Raw genomic sequence first — 13,008 nt, forward strand, 5'->3', positions numbered from 1 at the left:
GCAATGTGTTCCACAGATTCCCCACCCTCTGGCTGAAGGAATTCATCCCCATCTCAGTTCTAAAGGGTCATCCCTTCGGTCTGAGGCTGTGCCCTGAGGTCCTTGTCTCTCCTACCCCTGGAAACATCTTCTCAGTGTCCATTCTATGGAGGTCTCTCAATGTTCTTGCCCACCCTCACTGCCCCTAGAGTTGGCCACCCTGGTGATTTAAGGTCAACAATTATTTTTTTTTCCGAATTGGGCAGGATTTTCGGATACTTCCCCGCGAACAAAAAAAAATCGACCAATGTCGGAAAACCCAGCACAGGCACGAGGGGCCGAATGGCCTGGCGCTGGGCTGCTGCATTCTGCGTCCATCTCAATTCCCAGCGATCCCTGGAGGTCAGGCGGGAAGAAGCCACTGCCGGCCGGTAGGTGGCGGTGGTGGTGGCGGGCAGGCGTTGATGCGGACGCCGGCCGGTAGGTGGCGGTGGTGGTGGAGGGCAGGCGTCGATGCGGACGCCGGCCGGTAGGTGGCGGTGGTGGCGGAGGGCAGGCGTCGATGCGGACGCCGGCCGGCAGATGGCGGTGGTGGTGGCGGGCAGGCGTTGATGCGGACGCCGGCCGGCAGATGGCGGTGGTGGTGGAGGGCAGGCGTCGATGCGGACGCCGGCCGGTAGGTGGCGGTGGTGGTGGAGGGCAGGCGTCGATGCGGACGCCGGCCGGTAGGTGGCGGCGGCGGCGGCGGGCTGTTCGCGGCCTGTTGTTGTGGGGGGGAGCGGCGGGGAGTTTGAGGTGGACGGTGTCTCCGGGAAAATGACTCCTCTCCTGGAGCACGAGAGTCAGATCTTCCTGGATTTATTCCATGAGGACGGGCTGGTGATCACGGCCAGGGGCCTGGGGGTGGACAGGATTCTCTTCAACTTCCTCAAGTTATACAGTGACCCGGGCAACCTGGTGCTGGTGATCAACACCGCCGGAGCTGAGGAGGTACCTGGGGGCTGGGGGAGGGGGGAAGTGAGGGGGCTGGGGGTGGGGCTGGACGCTGAGAAATGGGAGGCAGGGGCTCCCCTCAATCCCTCAATACTCCTCCTCCCGCCCATTCCTCCCCTCCCCCCCATTCCTCCCCTCCCCCCCATTCCCCTCCCCCCCCATTCCCCTCCCCCCCATTCCCCTCCCCCCCCATTCCCCATCCCCCCCCATTCCCCATCCCCCTCCCCCCCATTCCCCTCCTCCTCTCCCCCCCATTCCCCTCCTCCTCTCCCCCCCATTCCCCTCCTCCTCTCCCCCCCATTCCCCTCCTCCTCTCCCCCCCATTCCCCTCCTCCTCTCCCCCCCATTCCCCTCCTCCTCTCCCCCCCATTCCCCTCCTCCTCTCCCCCCCATTCCCCTCCTCCTCTCCCCCCCATTCCCCTCCTCCTCTCCCCCCCCCCATTCCCCTCCTCCTCTCCCCCCCCCCATTCCCCTCCTCCTCTCTCCCCCCCCCATTCCCCTCCTCCTCTCTCCCCCCCCATTCCCCTCCTCCTCTCTCCCCCCCCATTCCCCTCCTCCTCTCTCTCCCCCCCCATTCCCCTCCTCCTCTCTCCCCCCCATTCCCCTCCTCCTCTCTCCCCCCCCATTCCCCTCCTCCTCTCTCCCCCCCCATTCCCCTCCTCCTCTCTCCCCCCCCATTCCCCTCCTCCTCTCTCCCCCCCCATTCCCCTCCTCCTCTCTCTCCCCCCCCATTCCCCTCCTCCTCTCCCCCCCCCATTCCCCTCCTCCTCTCTCTCCCCCCCCATTCCCCTCCTCCTCTCTCCCCCCCCCATTCCCCTCCTCCTCTCTCCCCCCCCCATTCCCCTCCTCCTCTCTCCCCCCCCCATTCCCCTCCTCCTCTCTCCCCCCCCCATTCCCCTCCTCCTCTCTCCCCCCCCCATTCCCCTCCTCCTCTCTCCCCCCCCATTCCCCTCCTCCTCTCTCCCCCCCCATTCCCCTCCTCCTCTCTCCCCCCCCATTCCCCTCCTCCTCTCTCCCCCCCATTCCCCTCCTCCTCTCTCCCCCCCCCATTCCCCTCCTCCTCTCTCCCCCCCATTCCCCTCCTCCTCTCTCCCCCCCCATTCCCCTCCTCCTCTCTCCCCCCCCATTCCCCTTCTCCGCCCCCCCCCCCTTTCTATAGTGAGAGAATCATAGTTTAAATTTTGAATCTGATGTCGCTCTTCTTTGGAACTGGAAGGGACTGGAAAACATACCTTGCCCTCCCTGCCATAAATGACACAGTGGCTCAGTGGTTAGCCTCTCCGTGCCAGGGTTCTGGGTTTGATTCCACCCTTGGGCCATTGTCTGTGGCAAGTTTGCACATTCTCCCTGTGTCTCGTGGGTTTCCTCCCACAGACCAAAGGTGTACAGGTTTGGGTGGATTAATCGTGGGAAATTGTCCATAGTGCCCAGGGATGTGCAGACTGATGGATAAAGCCCCTTATCTTTCTAAGCCACAAATCTCATTGGTGATGAAGGGCTTATGTCTAAAATGTCAATTCTCCTGCTCCTCGGTTGCTGCCTGACCTGCTGTGCTTTTCCAGCAACACACACTCAACTCTGATCTGCAGTTCTCATTTTCTCCCAGTATAAAAATATATCCCATTGTCCAGCCCCCTTCCGTTCAGAAGAATCATATTGGATTAGAAATGTTATCTCTAATTCTCTCTCCAAAGATGCTGCCAGACCAGCTGAGTTTCTCTAGCACTTTGTTTTCATTTCAGTCTGTGATTCTGTACAATTTCTTCAGTGCTCAAAATGTGAATTGGGTGGCACAGTGATTAGCACTGCTGCCTCACGGCACCAGGAACCAGAGTTCAATTCCCACTGCAGGCAACTGCCTGTGTGGAGTTTGCACATTCTCCCCGTGTCTGCGTGGGTTTCCTCGGGTGCTCCAGTTTCCTTCCACAGTCCAACAATGTGCATGTTAGGTGAATTGGTCATCCTGAATTGCTCACAGTGTTCAGGGATGTGTAGGTAAGGAGCAATAGTCAGGTGTAAATGTTGAGTAAGGCAGCATCCAAGGAACAGGAGATTCGACGTTTCGGGAATAAGTCCTTCTTCAGGCTCATGTCGAATTTCCTGTTCCTTGGATGCTGCCTGACCTGCTGCACTTTTCCAGCAACACATTTTCAGCTCTGATCTCCAGCATCTGCAGTCCTCACTTTCTCCTGTAAATGTTGAGTAATAAGGTAGAGGAATGGGTCTGGGTGGGTTACTATTCGGAGGGTCACTGTGGACTTGTTGGGCCGAATGGCCTCTTTCTGCACTGTAGGGATTCTAGCCTATTTCATTCTCACTTGTATTCCTTTGTTTATTAGTTACCCTTCTAGGTACCCAGAGATTTTCTATGAGCTTTCACACTGTGACTCCTGATCATTAGAATTCCTAAACAGCACAGCACCTTCTCAAAGGGATCAGGGTTCTGTCTGAGCAAATCAAACAATGGTGCTTTTCCTTAACCAATCAGATTGCAGAATGCTCACTGAGCCATTGGGGCTGATTTGAACACCAGAGCCACTCCATTTCAAAGGCTTCAAGAAGGCTTTTGGAAAGGTGCCACTTATTGATTGAATTTAAATTCCATCAGCAGCTATGATGGGATATGAACCCACATACACAGAGCATTTACCTGGGCCTGTAGGTTGGGGTGGCATGGTGGCCCAGTGGTTACCACTGCTGCTTCACTGCGCTAGGGACCTAGGTTCAATTCCAGCCTCAGGTGACTATCTGTGTGGAGATTGCGCATTCTCCGTGTGTGTGTGTGTGTGTGTCCTCCTACAATCCAAAGATATGCAGGTGAATTGGCCATGCTAAATTGCCCATAATGTTAGGTGTATTAGTCAGAGGGAAATGGGTGTGGGTGGGTTGTTCTTCAGAGGGTTGATGTGGTAAGGTTGGTACATTTCTTTCTCTAAAGGCCGTTAGTGAACCAGGCCGGTTTTTATGGTAATCGATGATAATTGTCATAGTCACTATTATTGAGATCAATTTTATATTCCATGCTTATTTGTATCCAGCTGCACCAAAAGGTTACCCACATCTGCCTCATCCATGGCTGCGTCCAGATTTTTGGTTAATTCACTGAATTTTTCCACGTTATTCCTCATTTCATCAAGAGTCATAATTTCTTTCTTCTTGAAGCTGTCGACTTCTTTGCCGTAGGCCACCACTTTCTTTTTAAATTCCTTTATTCTAAATGTACAACAAATTATATTAGCAGCAATCATTTCAATACAGAAAAGCCATTGGAAATTTCAGAACAGGCAGGAGAGGTTAAATTCAACTGCACCCTGTAAACCGGTGAGACAACGTGTCACTAGCTCTAGTCTGTTGATTACTTGGTAAGTCCATTGTAAAGGACACCTATCTGCTGATTTCAAAGACCAGCCAAATTCAGGTTGTGCTCTTTGCTGGTTTCTATGCTTAACCCCAAGAAGCCGCTATCATGAGCAAACACCTCCAGTTAGTGCCAGCCTCTATCTCTTAAAGATCGTGGGTTGAACTTGTGAAACTTGGTGTTGGGCCGAAGGGCCTGTTTCCACACTGTAGGGAGTCTAATCTAATCTAATTGAACTTAGTGCCAGAATGAAAGCACGGGGTAGTGGGGTAAAATACTGGCTTGGATTGACAATTGATTGGTGTACAGTTTGAGAATAATTGCGTCTTTTTCCAAGTGGCAGATAGTGCCTGATAGTATACACCAGGGCTCAATGCTTGGGCCCCAACTATTCACTTAACAAGATTACTGACAGCCCAAACACTGGGTGGGATTGAGAGTTGTGAGAAGAATTCAAAAAGGTTTATGGGCGATCTAGATAGGTTTGAGTGCAGGCAAACACATGGCAGAGGTTGTGCATCGTGATGTGAAGTTCTACACATCAGTGTGCCAACAGAAAGGAAGAGTATTACTTCAATGGTGATATTTTGGGCAATGCGAATGTTCAAAGACATTGCACACCAGTCAATAAAACGAAACAGGCAGATGTAGCAAGCAATTCGGAGACAAATGGTATATTGTTCTTGAGTTTAGGAGGAGGGATGTCTTTCTACAAGGAGAAAGTGAGGACTGCAAATGCTGGAGATCAGAGTTGAGAGTATGGTGCTGGAAAAACACAGCAAGTCAGACAGCATCCGAAGATGTCTCTCTACAGTGGGACAGGTCCTTGGTGCATCTGCATCTGGTGTATTGTGTGCAGTTTGGGTCTCCCTTCCTAAAAATGATATCCTTCCTGTAGTGGAAGTTTAGATGAGGTTCGCTAGGCTAATACTGAGGATGGCAGGGTGGTCCTCTGAGGAGTGATTGTTTTCACTGGACCTAGAGTTTCAGAGAATGAGAGGGGGATCTGATTGAAATGTATAAAATTCTTACAGTTCAAGGTTTGTGTAAAGATTTGTAGCTCTGGTGCCTGTTGCTGTAGTTGTGGGTGTGTTCACTGGGAGGTTGATTTGCAGACGTTTCGTTCCTTGTCTAGGTGACATTTTCAGTGCTTTGGAGCCTCCTGTGAAGTGTTGCTGTACGGTGTCTTCTGGAATTTATTTGGTTCTGTTCCTGCTGCTTCTGGTTACCGGTTCTGATTGTTGTGGCAGGTATATTGGGTCCAGGTCTATGTGTTTGTTGATGGAGTCCATGGGTTCTAACAGAGCTGATAAATTAGGTCCAGGGAGGATGTTCCCACTGGTTGGGGAGTCTAAAGCTAGAGGTCACAGTCTCAGGGTGTGGAGTAAGTCATTTCAGACTCAGCTGAGGAGAACTTTGTTCACTTGGAGCCTGTTCAACCTGTGGAATTTTCTCCCACAGACGGCTGTGGAGGCCAAGTCATGAAATAAATTCGAGAAAGGTATTGATAAATTTTTAGATTATAAAAGCAGTAAGGGATATGGAGAGAAAGCAGAAATATTGATAGAGGGTCAGCCATGATTATACTGAAGTGGCCTATTCCTCCTGGTTTCTATGTTTTTGTCACCCTTGGGACTTTGTTGCGACCCTCAGGTTACAGTCTGCTACATAAAGGAGTATGTTGAGAGTATCATGACAGCAGTCTGTCAAAGGTTCAGGTCATTCTGAAAACAGACATGGGCTTGCAGTGTATCTTAGATACTTGGAAATTTGGAGAATCTCTAAATACGCTGTCCACCCAAAACTGACCCCTTCAAGAACAAACGGCAAGGAATTTCCACAATCTAGGTTGGATCACACGAGACCTGCAGAGGTCTTGACAGTGTGGATGTGGAGGTGATGTTTCCTGTTGTGGAAGCATCTAGGACTAAATGTTTTGTTTGCCAGTTTTCAAATATAATTTGACACCACTTTCAGGGTTAATTGCGGAATCCTGAAAATACAAAATCATCTTCCTCATTTCATACTGTAACACGTCTGACCTGTTATAATAGAGATTGTTCGAGTTTACTAGATTATTGTTAAAATCTGTTCCCATTCCCAGGATCGGGAACTGGCTGGGGCTGGGGGAGTGCACAGATTTAAGATAACTGGCACAGGAAGGCCAGTGAAATGTTAAGTGATGGCTTTTCTCTGTTTCAGCAATACTTTATTGAACAGCTACGTTCCGAAGGAGTAACCCATCTTCCTCGCATCATTACCAATGAAGTTTTGAGCAGTGATCGTTACACAGTGTACACTGAAGGTGGAGTCTTGTTTGTGACCAGCCGTATTCTTGTTGTTGACCTCTTAACAGATCGCATTCCTGCAAATCTTATTACAGGTAAGCGGGGGCTCTGCTTGTCCATGGTTAAAAGGAAAAATATTCCTTTCAGCATGGTTCCTTCGTATCTTGACCCAGTGTTAGGAGATAAACTACTAGGTCCATGATAGTGTGAATCTTGGACAGAGCCAGTGCTTGTGTGTATCAATTCTGTTTGCTTTCCTTCATGTGGGATGCCAGAACATCAAAACAAACTCCCACCTAGACTTGGAGGCAGTTGTTTTGGGGAAATATAAGGGAACCGTAGCAAAGTGTTCATGTTGCTGGGTTAGGAAGCTAAAACTTTGCAGTAATAATGCAGGCAATGAATCCAAATCCCATCTTGCCCACTAAGGGAATTTACATTTAAATTTATAAATGAACTAAAAAGCAGTATCTGTAATCATGACACTGTAACTATTGGTTGTTGTATAAACCTGTTAGGTTCACTAGTCAAGAAATTGGGCAGCTTTACCTGGTCTGGCTGACAAGTGATTAATGTGGTTGGCTCTGAACAGCCCTCTGGAACGACTTGACAAGCCACTGAGTTCAAGGCAATTAGGGACTGGGGCTGTGCAATAAATAACAGTCTGATGTTCACATCCCACAAATGCTCAAAGCCAAAGTGTTTCAACTTCTATTTAAGTTGTTTCTAAAATAAAATGGTTGAGTGGATAACTCTGAAGTGTTGTGGCCTCTTCTTCCCACAGTAAAGCTGCCTCATAAATTTGCTTTCACATTCGCCATCGTGTACTTTGTGAAGTGCAAGCTGCTGCTTTCTCTGTTATCGAAGCTCTTCGTAGAAGCTTCTTTGCATTGTTAAAGTATTTGGAAGTTCAGACTTGCTGTCTTGTATTCCAACTCTGTATTCAAAATGGTCAGCAAAATGGAGGGGCTGGTGTGGTGATTGGCTGCCGGTCTGTCCTCTCGAACTGATAACTCTGTGGCTGTTGTCTGTTCCTTCGAAAGGGTTAATCGCCCTGTCTGAGCATGTAAATGAAAGAGAACAAATATTCTCATTCCTTCCCTCAAAGGTGCTGATGGTGTCAACTTTCATAACTAGGGTATATCAATCTGTGTGATCCCAGATATCACATTTTATTAAATTCAAGATAACTGGTCTGTCTGATGTATAGAACCAGGGTTCTGTTATTGAAAATTTCATAACATTTACACCAAGCTTCCAGATTGACCTAGTTGCATTAATGGATTCTGTGATGAAGGTGCATGGTGGGATGCTTTGTCATTGCAGGTATTTTGGTATACAAAGCCCACCGAATTGTTGATTCATGTCAGGAAGCATTTATCCTTCGGCTTTATCGACAGAAGAACAAAAAGGGTTTTATCAAGGCTTTCACGGACAACGCAGTGGCCTTTAGTCTCGGTTTCTGTCGCGTGGAGCGAGTGATGCGAAACCTGTTTGTTCGAAAGCTGTACCTCTGGCCCAGGTAAGTAGATTTGGGAGAAGCCTCATGACCTGCACTGCCAGTTAGTACATATGGACTTCATCTGTCTAAAGCATCTTCCAGTTGCCAAATGAGCAATTCTTTTTCAGGGTACTTGAAGCGCCATGTGCCGTCTGTTCAGTGCACAGAATGTTAAAATGGCATTGATTCTTTTTGATCCAAACAAGAAAAAACAAATTTCAAACAGATTTTTTAAAAAAAAATTATCTACTGACTGCAGCCGCCTCCTGTTTTGTGATGAACAGATGACATTTTCACACCACTGCTTGATGCGAATGTTCTGTTGGGGATTTCTGTGCCATACTTACAGATAATATGCCCCAAGTGTCCCTTTGTGATGCCACTGTATCCAAAATAAAGACAACTGTCAATTTCATAACATCTCATACTGAGGCCATGTGGTGATTAACACTGGAGCCAAAACAGTCCCCAACAGCTTTGAGCTCAGCCAGGGCCTGTATCAGAACTAGTGTACACTGATGAAGCAGCATTGCCTCAAACAGAACAAAGCACAGCATTAGGTAAGGGAGATACATGGATTATTTTCCCAAAGCCATTAATGTTCGAACACATTGTATCCAACAGGGTACCTTTAGGTTTCAATAGAATCTCTGCAATGTTCTTAGTTTCAAAGACTGACAGTTCTGTTAAGCCATTGTAACCTTGCTGATTTATCTGAAATTCACTTCTTTAATCTACTTCACTCCAGGTGCATGCTTTTATATCTATGAAATACAGGAAAAAGTTTTCAATTATAGTTCATTGAGACAGACTGAGTGAACATGAGAGGTGTGTTCTGCATGTTTAGTCTCTAGCTTACAGTAGGTGATGGGGCGAGTGGGGCATACCAATCTTGCAGAATTTAATGTTCCAACCACTGGGAGAACATTCTGATCTTTAAATATTGTGATCTACTGACAAACTGCTCCTCCTGCAGCAGGCTGGGGTTGTGGGAGAAAAAGCCACTTATATGGAACTTATATGGCAGACATGATGAAGATAAATTGCTGTCAGAAGCTTGGAATTTAAGGCCTGGTCCTGTGTTCCAAAAAGGATGTTTGTAATCTGCAGCCTGCCCTTGGAACTATAAATGTGCTGCCCTATTGTTTACTCCAAAGCAGATACATGCTTTTAAGTAAAAACAAAATACTGTGGATGCTGCAAATGTGAAATTAAAAGCTGAAAGTGTTGGAGAAACTAGGTTAGTGTTTTGAGTCTGGAAGGACTCAGTTAATCAAATCGTGCAGTACAGAGGAGGCCTTTCAGCCCACCAAGTTGGTACGGACAAAATTATCAACTCCTATTCAAGTTCTGAATTCTGTTTCTCTCTCCACAGATCCTGCCAGACCCACTGAGCTTCTCCAGCACATTCTGTTTTTATTTCATATTCTTCTGAATATGCTTTACTTGGAGCTGCATAGTTTCCATACAGAGAGTTTGCGAATTTCCAAAACGGGAGATGACCAGTTTGCTGAAATGAGTTTAGTCATTGTAGTGTATATTATCAAAGTTATTCATAAACTTTCCAGCACTACGATGATATTGAGTAATTCTGTCCTCTTGGAATGCATATACTTAACAGATCCACTTCTCCCAAAGAACAGAGTGTTTATTGGCACCCTTTTTATGTTATTTGTTGATGGGTTGCGGATGTTGTCAGCTCGCCTGTCCCAAATTGCCCTGGAGAAGGTCAGGTACCGCCTTGAACTGCCACCCTCCATCAACTGTAAATACATCCATTGTGCCCTTTGGGAGGGAATTCCAAGATTTTGACCCAGCGACAGTGAAGGAATGGCAATATATTTCCAAGTCAGGATGGTGATGGGCTTGGGGGTGGTGGTTCCATGTATCTGCTGCCCCTGTAGTTCTGGATGAGGGAGGACTTGGATTTGGAAGTTATTGTCATGGCAGCTTGCTGCAGTGCATTTTGTAGATGGTACATACTGATATCGTGTATTAGTGGTGAACGGAGTGAATATTGATGATGTTAGGTGTGGTGCCAATTAAGCAGGCTACTTTGTCCTGGATGGTGTCAGGCTTTTTGAGAGTTTTTGGAGCAGCACTCATCCAGGCAAGTGAGGGGCATTCCATCACACTCCTGACTTGCAGGCGATGAGGTCTTGCCACAGAATTCCTGACCACTGACCTGTTCTTGTCGTCAGGGTTTATCCTGTGTCCTGCATTCCCCTTGCTATCCTTCACTGGTTTGATTACCTCTTCCCCTAGATTCCATATCGCGGTCGGCTCCTGCCTGGACAGGCACAAACCTGAAGTAATAGAGTTGCACGTATCTCTGACGCCCTCCATGCTGGCTATCCAGACTGCTATAATGGACGTGATGAATGCGTGCTTGAAGGAACTCAAACGCTACAATCCATCTTTGGATGTTGAGGAACTGTCCCTTGAGAACGCTATTGGAAAGTCATTTGACAAGGTTTGCGATTCAGGATTTTTAAAAGATGTACATTGATTTCAGCACTCTGTCTTCTGCCGAAGAGGACTGACCAGGACTCAGCAAGTGTTGCTCTTGAGTTAATTAATTCTTCAGACTGATAGTATCACCATTTGTCTTTATTCCTTGTTACCTTTGTTCATTACTGAAACAGGACAGTCATGTGGAAAAACACTCCGTTATTATTCCCACACTTAGAACAAAGAAAATTTACAGCCCAGGAACAGGCCCTTCAGCCCTCCAAGCCTGAGCCTATCCAAATGTACTGTCTAAACCTGTCGGGTCAATTCCTAAGCATTTGTATCTCTATGCTCCCGTTAGTGAGCATTAATTGGAAGATTTTTTTTGAATAATCGTATCCTGCAAAATTAGGAATTCGACCAGACTTTTAAATGTAAATGACCTGATAAAACTGACTTCAGCTTACAAGAAAATTTAATTGAAATTTAGCTATTCGAGACCTAAATTGTCAGTAACTTAGCTGATCCTGACTTGCTTTGAACTTAATACATTTACTCTCAACATCTGCCTGTTTTCTGGGATCTTACTGAACTGACTAAAAGTGATGTGCTTCTGATTTTTGTTCCTGCCCAGCTGTTGGACCTCCGTGGCTCTCCTTTCCCCATTTTCTGTCTCGCCAAAACAACGCCATCATTGCTCAGAGCTCAAGGGAAGTGTAATAAATCACATTCTGTCAGGCTGTTGTCTGGCTTGAATGCAAATGCTCTACATTTCTGCACAATGGTCTGCATTTATATGATGCCTTTTGTGACCATTGGAGACTTCAAAGTGCTTCACAGCCAATGAAGTGGTCACTGCTGTGATAGAGAAAAAGCAGGCAGGTCTGCACATAGCAAGGTCCCGCAAGCAGCAGTGTGACAGTGACCAGATGGTTTGTTTTGGTGATGTGGATTGAGAGATAAATATCCTTCAGGACAATGAGGATAATTCCCCCACTCTTTAAAAACAGTGGAATGGAATTTTTTTTTAATAGACGAGGCTTCAGTTTAATGATTCACCCAAAAGTTGGCACCTCTGACAGTGCAGCACTCCTTCAGTGTTGCCCTGAAGTGGAGTTTTGATTTTGGGTTCATTGTCGGTGGGAGACTGAACTCCGGACCTGGCTGCTGCACAAAGTGAAATTGAACTTAAAAGTAATGTTTTAATATCATCAGTTAGAGTAAAATTATTCCACTGTAAAAAAATTCAGAAATCCCAAGTCATGCCTCAGCAACCTATTTTATAACCAAGGTGACTTTATCAGCATTCCCTGATGAGGCCTGGGTACTGTATCTTAGAATGCAAACATCCAAACCTCTTCAAAGTCTATAATGTGTCTTGACTTTTGTATGGAAAATGAAACAGGAGTATGATGGAGAGCAAGCACTCATCAATTCACAATAAATTAACTTTCTTTCTCGTATTTGGGTCCATCACTAAATTACCTTTTCAAATTGAAGGAAATACTTGTTTGAACGTGGTTATTTATTTCTGATTTTGCTGCTCAATGTTGTCGGTACCTATATCAGGTCATAATCGGCTGAGTCTGCCATGCTGATTGCCAGGAAAACTGGAGGCTGTCTGTGTCTCAACTGACTTGACAAGCAGGCCACATGCAGGAAGCCCCTGAGATCTGTGATCATTTAGTTTCTCAATCTCAGCTTCCATTGTCCTTGTAATAAAAGCAAAATAGTGCTGATACTAGAAATCTGACTATAAAAGAAAGGTCAAAGGAACTCAGCAGATCTGGCAGCACCTGTGGGGAGAGAAAGCAGAGTTAACGTTTCAAGTCTGGTACAACTTCTTCAGAACAAGAAGAGTCATTACCAGACTTGAAATGTTAACGCTACTTCTCTCCAGAGGTACTGCCAGACCTGCTGAGTTTCTCCAGCAGTTTCTGTTTATATTCAATAGCCCTTGTGTTGCCTTGCTGCTGAATGCTTTGTTTTTTTATTTAAGACTGCTATTTTCTTCTTTTACAGGCACTCTGTTATTATTTGGACCCAGTCTGGCACCAGCTTGGAGCAAAAACCAAGTCCCTGGTGCAAGATTTGAAGGTTCTCCGCACTCTGTTAGAGTATCTAACCCAGTATGACTGCGTTACCTTCCTCAATCTGCTCGAGTCGCTTCGGGCTACTGAGAGAGCTTTTGGGCAGAATTCAGGTAACTGTAAAACGAAGGCTGAAAAGTCAATTCAATACCTAGAAAAGTTATCATGTACAGTTATAAAATTGACTGTCTGCACACTAGCTGCCACTCTGGCCAAACCTCCGAGAAATGTTGCTGATTTTTGGGAACATATCCAGTTTCTGAAGCCTCCATGTTGTGAATCTTGCCTTGTCCTGCTATAGCACTGCTTCACACTTGGTATACTAGGGACAAATGGTTCCAAAATATG

The 13,008-nt window shown here is 46.6% G+C and overlaps 1 protein-coding gene across 1 annotated transcript in view; it reads left to right on the plus strand.

Moving 5' to 3' along the window:
- The first annotated feature begins 769 nt into the window (after nucleotides 1–769).
- ercc4 (excision repair cross-complementation group 4) overlaps nucleotides 770–13,008 on the plus strand; it is a 32,422-nt gene continuing 20,183 nt past the window's right edge. Inside the window, exons 1-5 of the mRNA XM_060840445.1 lie at nucleotides 770–969; nucleotides 6,533–6,713; nucleotides 7,945–8,140; nucleotides 10,385–10,592; nucleotides 12,593–12,773. Coding sequence (XP_060696428.1) covers nucleotides 796–969; nucleotides 6,533–6,713; nucleotides 7,945–8,140; nucleotides 10,385–10,592; nucleotides 12,593–12,773 — 940 coding nt within the window. The 5' untranslated portion in view covers nucleotides 770–795. The remainder of the gene's footprint in view (nucleotides 970–6,532; nucleotides 6,714–7,944; nucleotides 8,141–10,384; nucleotides 10,593–12,592; nucleotides 12,774–13,008) is intronic.

Source organism: Hemiscyllium ocellatum, chromosome 20 (genome assembly GCF_020745735.1).
Source record: "Hemiscyllium ocellatum isolate sHemOce1 chromosome 20, sHemOce1.pat.X.cur, whole genome shotgun sequence".
NCBI lineage: Eukaryota > Metazoa > Chordata > Chondrichthyes > Orectolobiformes > Hemiscylliidae > Hemiscyllium > Hemiscyllium ocellatum.